At 46.2% G+C, this 17,171-nt stretch overlaps 1 protein-coding gene across 1 annotated transcript; it reads right to left on the bottom strand.

Annotated features, from left to right (window-relative positions):
* Positions 1-12,290: 12,290 nt before the first annotated feature.
* HD556DRAFT_1312280 (laccase) lies at positions 12,291-14,414 on the bottom strand (the record flags this gene model as incomplete). The annotated part of the gene is made up of 12 exons (XM_041300631.1): positions 12,291-12,364; positions 12,414-12,475; positions 12,529-12,552; positions 12,608-12,756; positions 12,815-12,835; positions 12,888-13,590; positions 13,649-13,676; positions 13,726-13,810; positions 13,861-14,010; positions 14,068-14,136; positions 14,188-14,239; positions 14,290-14,414. 12 exons carry the CDS (start codon positions 14,412-14,414, stop codon positions 12,291-12,293), a joined length of 1,542 nt encoding a protein of 513 aa, XP_041155453.1.
* Positions 14,415-17,171: the final 2,757 nt, after the last annotated feature.

Here is a 17,171-nt window from a genome sequence, read left to right as displayed (position 1 = left end):
TTTTTCCCGGCGCTCCGGTAAGTCAAAATCTGACACCTAAAATTTGTCTGACCTTTCATATAGATTACCAAGCGAATGTTTAACGATCTTCATCAAGCGGTTTTTGCTATAGTCATATTGCGTGCTTGGACTTTAGCCCCTGCGATACTGAAAGCCGAAGCAGGCCACCACCTCAAATTTGTGGCCTTCAAGAATAATATCAGCGGTAATTTATATTCTCAAAACTCTTCATGTATCTGACCACTACGTAACAGAAACTCAACAAGAAAATCGGCAATATTGTCCTTGAACACTGAAATTGGGGTACGCGGCCCTATCCGACTATTATCACTTTGGAAAAAGTGCTGCTTCGGATATCTTGTTCAGGCGAATATGTTGGATTCGGTTCAGTTCAGTTTTAGTGCTCTCGTGGTCGACAGGATTACCCTAGCCCGACGGCCTGAAGCACGGTATGAGTGGCTACACTACCATGATTCGCTAACGGTGGGTACTGTTATACATTCTTTTTCCATTCCATTGATGATTCGAGAATGTATATAGGGAGACAGGAGACTATTTCGGAATACTCTTCCGTTAGGATTGATGGCTGAATTTCTCTCCCGCAATTATGCTGATGCCATACGTCATGAAATTTCCAACAACCAGGCAGGCCCTCGAGTCCTCAATAGTGGGCCGGGGCTCATTAATTTTAGGTACACGCTAGCATGCGCCATTGTTACGGTGCGTATAGTAGTCTTTCATTCGTCCAGTAACTAACTGAATTGACCCTCAGTTGCAATATGCCTTCAGTGAAAACTGGAACTGGGCTGCTATTCGGGCATTTGATCCTTTTTACAGTTCAGACTTAGCTGACAGCACGGAAGCTACCAATTTCTTCGAGGAGGTAATCTCAGTCACATCCGAGCTAGTAACTAGCTGGGATATTGTTTGTCCACAACTCAGAGAAACGATCAACATCACAATGTAAGTTCTGGAAATGCTACACTCTATTGAGGTCTAATTGAATATCTACCAGTTGCCACGTAGATCCTCGGATTGCGACACACTCGTGATGATGGGTCTCTGCGTCTGCCCTTTCCATAGTTTACTTGGCATTAGAATATGTTTTTGTCATATATTTCATTATCATCATCCGCCCTGCTCAATTTATCAGACCGACTCATGAGAACAGAGAGAGCAATATTAATGTTCGAAAATCGCTGATATTTTCAATCTCAACACTCGGACAAGAGGTACGTCGATGTTATTGTCGGAGCAGATATCTCACTAAGAATGGTGTCCTAGATTGAACTCATTTGGGTGAGTGACAAGAGTGCCGTATCAGAAGAAAACAAGAGCATGCGATGAATTTGCGACAGAGACAACGCTGGTCTCTCATGACCGTGCTGTATTTTATTGTTCGTATTTGATGTTGTGCTTTAGCGTGGTGGGCAACTTATGCTGAATCCAAAATGTTCTAGATGCGCTATATTGGGATACCTTATTCTACGTATGTGTCGAGAAATATGCCATCGGTATCGATGACAGATGCAGTAAGTATTCTGTAACCATCTCATTCCCATCCAATCCATATGCTCATATGTGGGAGTGAGTCAGATTTCCAAGCATCCAACTTGGCTCAACACAGTTACTTAATAGGTGTAAGTTGGAGTCTTTGATACTAGTGCGAGGGCGTTCACTAATTGGAAGTTTTTAGGTACTATCACGGACTACGCAGTGAATGGCACAAATGTGCCATGTTGGGTAGTAAGTCACCCAGGTGCAATACCTCTGATATTGACCTGACTGACACACGATGCAAGTCATCATGATTGCTCGGTTACATGCCATGTATCAGGGATCTAGAGCGATGCTCATGTTCATTGTTATTAACTTCCTGGCTGTAAACGTCGCCTGCGGAGTAATTGCGGCAACGATACTGTCCTGGGTAAGCTTTACTTGTTGACTTGAAGAGCACGGCTCATTAGACAAACACCAGAGGAGTTGATACTCTCTGGCACATATACGTGCAGCTATGAATTTGTAGTGAACGACCGGCTTTTTATTTCAATGGTTTGGATGCTCGACACTGTTTGGGAGGCCCTCGCATTGTGTCTCTCAGTCTGGGTTGCCGTGAAACACTTCAGTGAGCTGCGACGACTCGACCCATCGACAGGATCGACCATCGGGGACTGTTTCAGAGTGCTGATACAATCTCACGTTCTTTATTTTGCAAGGTGAGTTTGTAATGGGGACGTGGTTGTATTTTTCTGCTCAAGTTCCGCACATGTTGAAGTACCAGTTATTTACTGCTTTTAATCGCCCAATATCCATTGTCAACCTTGACCCAGCTAACGACAACATGCCTTATCCATATACAATTGATATAACTTCTTTGATCTCCCTCCAGGATGTCATGGACCAACATGGCCTTGGCCCCAACGGAGGAATCCTGATCTGTATGGAGTACCTATACATCAACTTCAATTGGCTCGATGCACGGCTGCAAGAGCTGGGATCTGATGGATATGTGCTATTTGACGTACCCGGTCAGGTCGAGCTTAGCATACATCACGAGGCGCTGAGATGCATAGTGCAACGATTGACGAAGATCGGGTTTATGGTACGTTCTATTATGTTGGTTCTGTTGTTAAACAACGCTAATTCATCTCTGTGAATGCGCACTATGCGACCGACACCGCGAAATATGAATATGTTTCCGTACTTCTCCTGTCCCTCCGGACTATGCTGCTCTTGGAACTGCCGCATGTCAATGTTTTGTCAAAGGTTGATTTGATAGCTCAATACGGAGACCTGGGTGCATATGGGTGACCATGCAACATACCAACATCACTTACCTTTCCGGTAGATTTCAATCTCAAATTTTACACGGATGTTCAGGATCTTTCCAATTTGGAGAACGCACTAAATATTTTCATCATCGTGGTACACTGTTCTCACCGAGGAACTGAAAGACTTGAGACTCAAGCGCCGAGCATCCATCCACTTAGTAGAACGTGATCTTATTACATAATCGATTAAAATTTGAGGTTGTTTGGCAAGACCTTTAGAAACAAACAGACCGGGGTGGAGAAATGCATGCCTTGAGACACGACATACTACTACTCCCCCCTAGTGGTATTGAATTCGCAACGACACTCAAACTAACGCCCTCAACTATCACTGGATCTTACAGCCAAGAAAAGCTGCCTCGCGTTCTTACCAATGTTGTTGTTTCAAGATCCAACCTTTTGCGCATTTTCGAAGTCTGGGAGCAACCTCCGCAAATATCAACTTATATGGAAAATGAGCGAGAGCAAAGGGCTCATATACGAAAAGGCACTGAAGCTATGAAAGGCGAAATGAGGGTGGAGAAGGGTGGGTTAATATGGGCTCCGTAAAGGTGAATACCTAGCCTGAAATTGGGGAGGGTAGCTTAGTTGCGTTACAGGCTACTGCAAAGAAAGATCCTTCAATGGTGTCACACTTTCACTTTGTGCGAGAGCATACTCTGCATGGCACTGTCACTGGCATGGAGACTCGGAGCGTGCGCATTATGTCAACTTATGACGACCAACTAGATCGTCTATCAGTGTCCTTCAAGGACGCCAAGGTATGATGGCATTTATTCTGCGTCTCATAGTGGTTCTTGATCGTAATTACAGATAGCTCTTGAGTAGTCGGACGCTGCACACGATCTTGTCACCGTTTCAATACATACGTATGAGCAAGCACCTCTGGCAGATAGTTGGTGTTTGTCTTCATCACTGTGCACATATCTGACCAGGTTTCACGTTTCATTGGATAGTCCCCTTTTCAGAATAGAATTGCGTGCAGACCCCTTGTCCCGATGTGCAGCACTATCTCTTCCAAAGGACGCATTGGCTACTCTTCCGTTCTTTCAGACCCAAGCAGAACTCGACGTAACGGAAGGAACAAAACCACACAATGTGTGCATTCTTCTGAATTCTCCCACTTCTGGCTCGATGCAAATTCGAATAACCAACAGGGACGTACCATACTCTGCAAGTTTCATGCTAGACCTCGTCAACGATGTCGGTGAGCACATTCGGAACATCATCGACTTTGTTTTCCTCCTGGATACAACAATCCAACGGTCGCGGTGCTTTGCCAATCTGAGCAGACGTGGGCTGGGTGCGTGGCATGCTTTGCTTAATTTTCACACAATGACGTGTTCTGTGTAGTCGTCTCAAGGAGTACCGTGACACTGCTTGCCTCTACATATTTACCTTGAATCTCATGAGCCGAAATTACCCCATTATCACGACTGTCGACGGTCTCCCTTACGACAGCGTCTCTCTCCTCCCCTGCGCAACTTCACTTGGAGGTGTCATCATCCTCACAAGTAATTCCATCATCAAGCAGCTTGCCGTGTGTCCCTTCTTGCTATTGGCTGGGCTACACGTGTCAGTGATATGCCAATGCTCCAGCAGACAAAGACCTTGGCCTGTATCTCAAAGGTAGTCGGCTCGTGTTTGTCGATGAAAAGACTTTCTTTGTTATTCAAAAGGATGGCATGATACACCCCATTGAGATTATCCTTGATGGGAGGACTGTATCTAAACTAGTGTTATTACCCGTTATTGCTCAGACAACCATACCAGCTGTCGCCAGACTACTAAATGACGACCTGCTTTTCGTAGGCAGCATGGATGGACCGTCAGTATTGATGAAGACCGCTAGAGAAGAGGTACCTCTCGAGCTTTCTGCGCAGCATACTGGCGTTCTCACCACTATGAATTTTTCTGATAGTATGAATTTAGACGATGACGATGGTTGGTTACATTGCCACGTGGTTTTGAAACTCTACTGATGCGTCACAGATTCATATGGCGATTCACAGACAGCCACACAGGTGGCAGTTGGAGCAGCATCAGGAGCCAGTGCCACGACAAAGACTCGTTCCATCATTCACCTTTCATTGTGCGACTCATTACTTGCATATGGCCCAATCGCTGATATGACATTCTCTCTTGCTAAGAATGGAGTAAGTATATGACTTTAGATGGGTCAAACTCTGCTCAATATTTTTTTAGGAACATTTTGTTCCGGAACTTGTTGCTGCCACAGGAGTAGGTCATTTAGGCGGATTCACCCTTTTCCAGGCGAGTTGATATGATCTTACAGACTGCTACTTCAACTGACAATTCAGCACAGCGTGACCTTCCGACGCGCACTAAGCGGAAACTGCATGTACTTGGAGGGGCACGAGGAATCTGGTCTCTTCCCGTTCGCCAGTCCAAACGTGTCAGTGGTCTCTCTTATGAGAAGTCTATGGACTCATTTTCAGCTGAAATTGACGCGATAATTACTGGCACAGACGCTAATCCTACACCGGGTGTTTTGCGGGTAGGTAATTTTTTTTGGTACATTTTATTCGCTAAACCCTCGCAGATAGCAACCCGGACCGCAAAGACCGATGTCGCCATTCCGACTCGCATACCTGGGACAACGATAAGCGCAGCTCCATTCTTCCAGCGCACCACTCTATTGCATGTCATGACAAATGCTATCCGTGTGCTGGAGCTCAGTATGATATTCCTACAAACTTTTTGCATTGATGACTAATGAGGTGGAATCAAGACGGTAATGAAAGACAAGTTATCAAAGATATGGACGGCAGTCTACCTCGGGCAAGGATTAAATCATGCAATATTTGCGATCCCTTTGTACTTATCCTTCGAGAAGACGAGTTTATCAGTCTTTTTATTGGTGAAGCGGAGCGAGGAAAGATTCGACGCAAAGATATGTCTCCAATGGGTGACAAGGTATTTCTGATTTCGCTTACCTTGTTCCACACTATTTACTGCTTCAATGTAGACATCTCGCTATATTGCAGGCTGTTTTTTCACGGATACTATCGGTCTCTTTGATATAGAGGCGAGCGAGACTACCCCTGCAGTACATGCAGATAAGAATACGTCTACACTGCAGGCGGCCGCAACGGCTGGCAACAGATGTCGGTGGCTCATGGTCGTGCGACCACAAGGCGTCATAGAGGTTAGCCTCACATCGACCTTTTGGGATGAAGCTAGCTAATATCAATTTCTATAGATCTGGTCACTACCAAAGTTGACTATTGTATTCTCGACCACTGCTATCTCTCCGTTAGAGAATATATCGGTGGATTCTTGCTCTCCTGCTGCATTGTCTTTACCACAAGACCCCCCCAGAAAGCCTCAGGATCTTGACATCGATCAAATTCTCGTTGCACCATTAGGCGAAATGGCTTTGGTTCCTCATCTGTTTGTAAGTAGTCTTGTGATTTATCTATTAAATTTTGCGACAGGTTTTCTCGCGTTCTAGAACTATAGCCATGTATGAAGCTTTGCCGGCACCTGCTCCCACCGAAAACAAAGCAGATCCTCCTTTACCTAACCCACAGACTGCATTTTTTTGGTCAAGTTTCACAAAGTCGTGTCGAAAACCTTTGAAATCCAGAGAGTTGAGGAAACGGAGGAAACAGTGCTTGCAGAGCATAAGAGAATCTCGCGAACATTGTTCCATTTATGACTTCTCCAAACATGGAGTGTACCCTTGCCGGTGTTTCTTCATGAGTGATAGGCCATGCAGGATCTCACACATACTCTAACGTTATATTCGAACATTCAGCTTAATTGATAGTGGCCACTTCCTCATTACAAGCTTGATTCGCTTCCTATGACGAAGACAGTTACATTATTTGGGAGCCTGACAGTTTGTGTCTCGGTCTCATGTCCTAGGTATCTTTATCTGACAAATACTGATTCCTATATACTACAAGTGATGACCATAGGTCGTTGGGTTTTATGCTGTACAGCCTGTATTAGCTCCAAAAGTGAAAACGATAACCTGAGAGCGTCAGAGCTGCACAGCAATTTGAGGTCACGTGCCACCTGCCATGCACTGCTGGCCACCGCCAGGTGCATCTTCACTATGACCAAACTGACGGACCTATGCTTCAACTTTGTTCTAGAATCCGATGCTCCATCACTGCAACGGTCATCTTAATTTTCTGCATTTCATTAATGGTTGAACTCTCTTGTGGCGCCCATGGGTGCCAACGGACATTGCAGGATCAGCGCGCTCTTACTTTGCACCGGAAAACTTGCGTAGAATATAAGAAAACAGTGGTCGCTGCCTCTCAGAAACGGAAAGATCGTGCACGCAACGCAATAGCCGTGAGGGCATTAAAAGACAAACTATCTGGCCCTCAAGTAAGTTCTACATTGCGCGGGACTTCAGATTTGATACTCACAAAGTAAATTTTAAGTGTTTCGTCGCCCCAGAAGGGGGTTCTGCAAGTGATACTGAGTCGCAGGAGCGGGCATCGCTTCCTGAATATCCAGCTGTTGAAGAGATCACTCCCTTGGGTTCTGCATCTGAGTCCCCTATGGATGTTGACCTAGATACTGGCACCACAGATGCTACGGACGCACCAGCAGGAAGCCAGGATCTTGATATGGTCATTGGTAAGCTTGGTGATTTTGTTTATTTCTTGTACCGAACGATTTCATGTCAGATAACTCAATTCCGGGTGAATCGTACGCTCTTCCCAGTGCCATGGACGTGAACTTGGATTGTATTGGTGAAAAATTAATCATTACACTTTCATATATGCTAATGTCTGAAATAGCTCGCTCTAAACCTCAAAGGCGCATCAGACTACCGAAGCGATATCGAGTCGCCGAACCTGTGGAACATGTTGTCCACGATATCGAAACCTCTACTCAGGATGCGACAGAAGATGACCACTCGGCGACACATGATATACCACCAGCTCGCAGTGTTGTTCGAAGGGTGATTCTGCTGGTCACAGAGTCCCTTCGCAATGTCATTGGAGCATTTGGTCTAACTCGTGATTATCTACAACGCCCATCTTATGAACCCGATGTCTTCGTCCCCTCACGTTTACTGGCCAAAAAATGCCTGACATTACAGCCGCCTAATTCAGTTCCTCCACCTCCACATCCCTTTCCAAACATGACCGTGTATCGGCTGCTCAACTGGATGTCCAGTGGAAGTACAAGAAAGTCCGAGGCGGAAGTTTCACGTCTGGTCCATGACGTGTTGCTCGCAAAGGATTTCAACACCACCGACCTGCAAGACTTCAGTATGAGGAAATCCCTGAGACTCCTCGACATTCCAGATCAAAATTCGTGGGACAGCGATGTACCCTCTGCAGCTGTGACGTTCCCGGAAGGTTGGGTGGAGGCGGATGTCATGATAAAAGTCCCAGGTCGGAAGGGTGACACTTCCGGTGGCCATCCGTTTAAAGTCCCAGGGCTTCACTATCGGCCGTTGGTCAGCACCATTCGCGAAGCATTTTCAGATGCTCAAGCGAAGGCATTTCATCTATGGCCATTTCGCCGTCTTTGGACTAACCCGAACGATGGGCGAACATATCGTCTTTATGATGAACTTTATACATCAGATGCCTGGATACAAGCCCACGACGACCTACAAAAGCAGCCCAAGGAGCCTGATTGTACTCTTGAGCGAGTAATTACTGGCTTGATGTTTTCCTCCGACGCAACACAACTTACCAACTTCGGAAATGCAACAGCATGGCCGTTATACTTATTTTTTGGCAATTTGTCAAAGTACGCTCGCGCAAAACCCAGCTCTGGAGCTTGTCACTTAATCGCTTTCCTACCGTCTGTAAGTGTTGTTTACGTTCATTGTTCAAAGCAATTTCACATCAAGGTGTAGCTTCCAGGTCGAATTAAAGACACTTTTCGAAATCTCGGGGTCTCTACGAAAAGTGGGATAGCCGCTCTCTACACACATTGCCGGAGAGAGCTCTTTCAGGCCTGTTGGGATATTCTTTTGGATGAAGACTTTCTCCATGCATACCGCCATGGTATTGTAATGAGATGCCCTGATGGCATACTTCGCCGCGTGTTTCCCCGAATATTTACATATTCTGCCGACTATCCAGAAAAGTGAGTGAGCTCAAAGACATCTGTCGCATGCTACTGTAACGAGACTATCAGGATTCTCATTGCGACCATGAAAGACATGGGGTCTTGTCTTTGTCCACGATGCCTGGTGACAAAATCAAAAGCTGATCGTGTTGGATTTATGAAAGACATGCGCGGGCGAATTGAAGATCTAAGAATTTACTGCTTGCGGAAGGTACAGGCTGCTCGGGACATGGTATACAAGTCTGGATATGCCGTTGATGGCGTTGCGGTAGAGAAAGTTCTCTCCAGTGAGTCATGGATTCCGACTATCGTAAGTATTTCGCTCGTCCTATTTACTTTGGCTGAGATATGACATGCAGAACGTCTTCGTGCAAAAGCTTGGCAGCCTCGGACTCGACCCATTTCACATGCTGGTCGTCGATTTTATGCACGAGTGTGAATTAGGGACCTGGAAGAGTCTCTTTAGTCACTTGATCCGCCTCCTATATGCGCTCCCGAAAGGTGCCGAAGTTGTAATTACACTCAATCAAAGGTAAGACTTTGTCGTTTAAAACTTGTGGAAAGGCTCACCACACCACCAGGTTCAGGCATGTACCCACTTTTGGCCAAGGCGTCATCCGAAAATTCTCTGATGATACGGCGAGCATGAAGAGATTGGCTGCAAGGGACTTCGAAGATATCTTACAGGTCGTTGTTGTTTCTTTCCAGAGATCGTTGCTGATGTTGTTGCAGTGTGCTATGCCCGTTTTTGAGGGACTCCTGCCGACCCCGCACGACACAATAGTGCAGACGCTGCTATTCAGGTTTGCTGAATGGCACGCCTATGCAAAATTGCGGCTACATAGTGAATTAACTCTGGTTTCTATGTCACAAGCATTTACTTCGCTCACTAAGCAGCTACGAAAGTTCCGTCGTCAGATCTGCGATAACTATGATACTACTGAACTTCCAAAGGAAAAGGCTGCACGGCATCGACGCGAAGCACTTAAGGAACACCGAACTACTGACGCACCGCCATCCTCTCCAAAGAAGAAAATTTTCAACATGAAAACCTACAAGTTCCACGCTCTTGGAGATTACGTCCAGTCTATCAAGTTCTTTGGGACGACCGATTCTTTCACAACGCAGATAGTGGGTGCTGGTTAGTTATCAGTTTGAGCATCTAAATTCGATACGGATTGCAGGGTGAACTTGCTCATCGGGCCATCAAAGCACTGTACCCGTTCACCAACAAACAGAATACCGCCAAACAGCTTTCAAAACACGAACGACGACGACGACGACTTCGGAAGATGCAAGAGGCAGAGAAAGCCTCGTCTCTTGGCCCAGTCTGCGTTGAAAATATTCCACCTCCGGATCCCCGCCTTCATCACCAACTATCCCACCATCGCAATTCTCCTGTACACATACACAAACTACTGCAGGACAACAAAAACGATCCAGCATTTGAGGTGTGTTCTCATGAGTCTCCGTGCATTAGCTACTCAGCCACTTTCACAAGAAATTCATTCCAAAACTCAAGGACCATATATTACGTTGCTTGCACGCGCAAGATGGCCTCATTGAATTCTCAGGCGATGACCGAAATGAGGTTGTCATATGTGACAACGTTCTGTTCTCTGTCAATACACTACGCGTCAACTACACTTCATACGATCTACAATCCCAGCAAGATTTGATTAACCCTCGAAATCACGCTGATATCATGGTATTGTCAGGTGATTCTGAATCCCGCTCCAATCATCCGTATTGGTATGCTCGAGTACTGCGCATATTCCATGTTAACGTACTTGATTTACGATCGAGCGGAGCAAGCCCACAGAAAACTCAGATGGAGATATTGTTTGTCAGATGGTTCGATCCAGTGCGGCGGTACCGGTCAGGGATCAAGGCAGCTCGTCTTCCAAAAGTGGCTTTTGTACCCGAGACAGACGACTCTGCTTTCGGTTTCATCGATCCTGCATTAGTGGTTCGCGGGGTACACTTGATCCCGGCTTTTGCAGATGGATGCGTACGCCAGTCTGCACAACGGCAAAAATCAACTCAATGCACATGGATGGAGGACGACACATGGACTGCATACTATATCAACATGTGAGTCGTCGTCTCAATTTTTTAATTCATTCTCATTCAACATGCAGTTTTGTGGATCGTGATATGTTCATTCGGTTTACTGGTGCTGGTGTCGGACATGGTCCTTGGCAAGTGGATAGCCCAAGTGATGACGAATCTCGTGAGGAAGATGAACTAGCGGACGATAACGAGAGTGAGGAGGAGGAGAACGAGGAGAACGAGGAGAGCGAGGAGAACGAGAATGAGCAGGACGAGAACGAGGAGAGCGAGGAGAGCGAGGAGGAGAGTGAGGACATGAGCGAGGAGAGCGAAGAGGAGAGCGAGGACAATTGTATGGAAGATACAAGTCTCAGTGACTATGATATCGACGACGATGGTAATTTCTGATCTATACACTGTGCATCCACTTAGTCAGACTCGATCGCGTAGTCTGCAACTGCGCAACGAACTTTCGGGATAACCCTGCACTCCAGGATCAATCCAAGCTCATTCTGCGCACTTCGCTCGCACTCTCCGCAAACTATCACTCTTTCAATTTGCCGACAAATAAGACAGATGTTGGTTTCGAAGGAAACACCATCGTTATCCAACGTACGGAGGAAACGGACACAGTCTTCTTTTGCAAGCCACCTAGCAGCCGTACTGATTTTACAAACATTTGTCAGAAATATTTGCTCGATTAATGCTGCATTCTGATTGGTACCTTTCGCAAAAGCATGGTCCACCTGCGACATGGTGATCTCCCCTTGATAGTGAAATGAGAGTGTGCGGTCTCAATGTTCATATTCTAGAATGTCGATAAAATTTTACTCGTGTGATGTCAAGCTATCCAAATACATGTCTCAATAGATGAAAATATGTAATCCTCACCAAATATTTTTCAGCCGTTGCTGAGACTAGCCAATGCTCTGGTCATATTACTTAATGTTTATGTTGTCAGCTAGTGCGTGGTTCAATTGTGACAAAATGACTTGCCCCTTGTAAGTCATAGATATAGAATGAGAGAAGTGCAGTCTAAGAGTTTGCGTTCTACAATGTAAAACATAATTTGCCGGAAGCGCCCTCAGCTTTACAATGCGGTGTCGAGCTATGTACACCCACGCCTTGATAGACGATGTTATGTAATCGACATCAGGTCATAGCGAGCTACCTTCTATTCAGTGATGTCTACATTAAGAATGAGGGCTATAGTTTACTTACCTATCGTGTCCAAATCGTGTCCGACCTTTATTACGAATCTACAAATCGCATTTGAAAAATGTCCTGTTTAATGTTCTCCACTGGAACAAACGGAGGCATAAACCAAAAATATCAATCAACGGGAGGGAGAGGGAAATTTTGCTGAGGAATGCTATTGTATATCGGACAGAGCTGCTTCGAAGCATCTAATGCTGATCGTCAGACCCGGTCTAGTTCATAATGCTCGGTGCTTACTATTGAAAGGCTGCGAAGCCGCCACATCTTCAGGAGCCTCTGCGAATACTATAGCGAGTCCGCTACGAATCCAATGATTAATTCGAGTCCAGGCTCAGTGAAAGGAGCAACTCACGCGGATAGATGCCAATCGATATGGCTTCATAAAGACAAAAAGTTATTGCCAGCTAAAAAGACATGGATATAACACTTACCAATGTAACAGCCAAGGTCCAGGGTTGTCGGTGATGAACCGAATAGTCACACGATCACCAGTGTTGCCAGTGGTCACTGTATCGCGCATGACGGGGTTGACGTAGTTATAAGCGGTACTTCCAGCACTTCTGATAACAGCGAAACTGTGCTACAAACCAATTATGATTAGTCCATGGAATGTGTGTAGATGACATGCCAAGACGTACCCCATGAAGATGGAATGGATGCTGTAAAGATATGTCAGTCAAGGACATACACGTCATTTTGAAATGGACTCACAGGACCCCCAGGGGAATTATCGGGATTGAACGTAAGTTCGATAACCTTATTCCGTGGCAGAGTGTATACGGAGCCGTTGGGCGCAAGATCCGCCGTTGTCACAGCACCGCTCAGTAACTGTAATAGGACAGGGACACTAGGAGAAATATACTGGACGTTATTGATGAGAAAGTTGAAATTGGACAGATTTTTCCCAAGAACAAGGTCAAGTTTGACGTCTGGTTCCTGCAGCAAACGAGACGAAGGCGGAGTTAGGGGGTGTAGGCTGGTCTCGTTAAGAGCATCCCAGTCCGAGTTTGTCATGTTCTGGGGGTCTGCATCGGGAGCGCCTGCATATCGAAAGATAGCGGTGGCATTTGTGCCCGCATCGGGATCGGCATGCACCCAATAATTGTCGACAGGCTGGTTTGTCTCGAGAATGAAGGAGTATCGTTGTGCAGCGTAGATCTGGATAGAGTCCACTACGAGCGGCTCGACGTATTGGCCATCGACTTCGATGATGGTAAGATTATGGCTGTCGATCGAGAAAATGTAGTTGGGCTTGCACGCCATGTTCAGCAAGCGGAAACGATATCGCTTTCCTGGCTGAACGTTGATGACGGCGAGAGGCACATTTGGCCCTCCATCATAACGCCCGACACCGTTGATAAGCACCGAGTCGGCAGTTACTTGTCTCTGTACTAGAGGCGATGGCAAGTTATACCTACAAAGCAAGCCGAGTCAATAACAGAAAAAGGTGCATAAGCCTTTTCTTTTCTTACCAGTCCATTAATGTGATGATGCTAGACTCTTTACTCAAATGTGAGAAACGCAACTTTGTTTCGTCGAACGCACTCACCGTCATCAATATCGTACAATGAAATGTATGGGTCGTTTGGATTGTAGATGATTAGCGGTCCTCGTAGACCATCGCAGTATTGGACCTGAATTGAAATCAGTTTCCGACACCATGAATAAAAATCGAAGCACGCACTCCATAATGAGAGTGGTACCAGTACGTTCCCACTTGGTCGGTAGCATTGAAGTCATACAAAAAAGAGTGTCCCGGAGCGATCGGACATTGCGTGACAAATGACACGCCGTCCATTTGGTTGCTATGATGCTGGAATAGTCCATGCCAATGCTGTTTACGATAGACATCATTGTGAGCTCCTACATGCATTTATAGGCTGGTACTTACGATACTGGTACTCGTTAGCATCGAATCGTTAGTCAATTGATTCGTGACGTTAATCTTGAACGTATCCCCCTAATACACATGAGGTCAACCAAGAGTTTGCGCATGCAAAGCAGACGCTACCTTCTGAGCTACAATAGTGGGTCCGGGATGAGTGCCACCGGCAAGAACCCCCCTGCAATGAAGTCAGTAATCAAATAGGTCGAAAGGTAAGCAAACACTGACGATCTGGTGAACCCGTCTGGGGATACAATACCATTTGAAATGACGAGGTCAGAAACTGGGCCAATAGTCACGGCACGACCCTGGAGGCATGCCAGAAGGCATATGAATACATAGAGTTGGAACATGACTCGACACTCGAGTCAATAGGAGTACGATGAGCAAAATACGTTGCATCTTTCAGCTTAAGTAGTGCTCCTGGCATCGCCCTCTGGATCAGAGAGTTGGTCTACATATCTTCCGATTTGTGGATCGAAATAATCGGCTGAGGCAGTGATCCCCTGTACTGGTACGTTCCAGCAGATTCTCACCTATAGGTCACCACCGATCAACACTACGGACTTGTAGAATGGAAAGTTTGATTACCTGTCAAAGGCACTCTCCGTCAGCGATACGAGCTCTTCGAAGCTGGGTAGTCCAAAAGGGACTTGGCGGCTGACCGGAGTACCTGGATGCGCTTTCATGCCTTCCGCACGTTTTGTGGATCTCGTTGGCCGGGGGTGTTGCAACGGATCACCTGAATAAGCATTGATGATTCGAGACGCAGCTAGGCTGTCATGTCAATTACACCTACCGCCTTCAGACCTATTTTGGGCATGCAGAACACGACGGACCGCCTTGTATAATGCAATAGGATCCAATCATTAGCCAAGCGATACCGGTAGTAGAACATTTACATTTACATCAAGCCTCGGCAGAGTTGTCAAAATACCCACGACGACAGATCTTCAAGACTCGGCCCCAGGCGCTGTAGTGATGAATTTGACAGTTGCCGAGTTCAAGACTGGTATGGAGATGAATCTGTTTATAAGCGGAGATCATTGGTGCCGCAGCCACGTTGCATAGTAGTTGCTCAGTAAGTAATGTCAGATTTGAATGAGTTCTGTAAGTAAAAGGTTGGCTTACAGCAATTTTTAAGAGCGTGAGTAGCTGCTGCCTCCCCGCGCCAGATCACCTGTTACTGTGTAGAATGAACACCCGACAAACTGATGAGTCGAATCTAATTATACCTCCGCAGCTTAAAAACATACCGCAATCCAAGAATATGTTATTGTTGTAATTTGATTCGTTAGACCGCATTGCGGCGACGTCTTGGAGCTATCAAGTGCCTGTATAGGCACATGAACATTATCCATCCAAGGTTATTGAATCATGATGGCCACTAAGCTCAGGTGACAGATTTGCGACCTTCTGGACCGCTATCAGGTGTTGCTGTGATTCCGCAGGTGCAGTTAATTTGAAAATGGAGGCTATAATGACGTCATCGGTATAGAACCACGAAGTTATAGTTGGTTGTGGACGCGATGCAACTTGAATCATGAGCGCCTCGTCGGATCAATATTGAAGCAGGGGACTAAGTGATCGTCCACACTCAAATAGGAATATCTTGTAAGCTATCTTGCGCTGGCCCCTGAGATCACTGATGTTGGGTGAACGCTATAGGCAAATAGTTGAGAGCAGATACTAGCAGGGAGGGTGAAGATCCCGTGGTGCACAATGAGCCCAAGAGGAACGTCTATTAGGTTTGTTAACTATTAGGGAGGAAAAATAGCCAACTGGAATGCCTACTGAGTCGAACCGGTGTTCATAACTATGCAGCTTAGCATTGGAGCTTTTGCAAATTATACAGGTTAGTATTCTACAGCCGCCACGCCGCGTGCAAGCTGGCGGTGAGAGACATTACTACGAACATCAAAATGGCAAGCACATGACGTTTGGTGGACATCATAACCGGCGAGCTGGTTGTCAATGACTCTCAGCAGCCGGCATCAAATATTGTGCAGATCAGTGCTGTCTGTCTGTGAGTCAGAAAGACCGGTGCAGCTTAGATTCGCACGTTATAATGTCAACGGAAATTAAAGTTCACACCCAACGGTTTCTTGATTTCTATCATACACGATCATTTACTAGCTAGCGTGCAGAGCTTACTAGTAGTAGGAAACATCGTACAGTCGCGCCACGGGCAAGGTCCTATACGCCAGTGTCAGCCATCCAATTCACCAACAGGATCACAAGTTGTTCTTGAACGACACAGTGACTGTATATTATTTCGAGATGGGTGTTACTTGGTATACGGCCGCGGTTGTGGATAGTCACAGGTATCATTCCTGAGCGGTCCTACTAACTTTCATATGTGTCTTTGTCAGGCCCTGCCATGGCCAACAATCGATCAACATGGTAATATACCGACCTCATTTCTTCTCGACCTCATCCCGAATATTCTCGTCCGTTGTCTACGCTACCGCACTGGTAAGTCTCCTTCCCCACCAAAACCATATTAATAACTCATCCAGTGACCTAAAACCAGTTCCGTCCGACCTGGCAGACGACAATGAGCACCACTCCCGTCAACCCGTTACCCACATTCGCCCCTCCATCACATCTTCTCAGCTCTTCCACATAATATGTTGATACGGGTATATATAAAACACCAGGAATAGCATTGCGATGTGAGGAGTCGCAGCAGCCGCGAGACACAAGATGCATTTTTATCAAGTCCTGCGGGATGCTGTCAGGTAAGCAACCCAATTTTCTCTGCATGAAGAAAGGTACTGACGAGAGCAGTATTGCATTTGCAAAGGAAGATAAGTACTCCCATCATATATGCGTCGTACTTGTAGAGGATGTAGAGTTTGGTGGGTGTACAGGTGCGCCCTACGACCTCACATGTATTGATGCTGACATTTTTTCGCAGCGACTTGCATAAGACTTTGATTTAACGTCATTCTACACTAGGGTGTGACATGGATGGACGTTACCTGGATATCCACCCGGGTACCACCTGCGGACAGAACGTGGGACGGATGGTAGGGTGGATGGTTCCATCCGCACGGGTACGGGTCAGGGGGGTTGCTAAACTTGGGTATCCGCGGGTAGTCAGTCCT

The sequence above is a fragment of the Suillus plorans genome, assembly GCF_016647745.1.
Source record: "Suillus plorans strain S12 chromosome Unknown HD556scaffold_71, whole genome shotgun sequence".
Taxonomy (NCBI): Eukaryota; Fungi; Basidiomycota; class Agaricomycetes; order Boletales; family Suillaceae; genus Suillus; species Suillus plorans.
The sequence above is the reverse complement of the archived record's forward strand: the minus strand, read 5'-3'. Positions and strand labels throughout refer to the sequence as shown.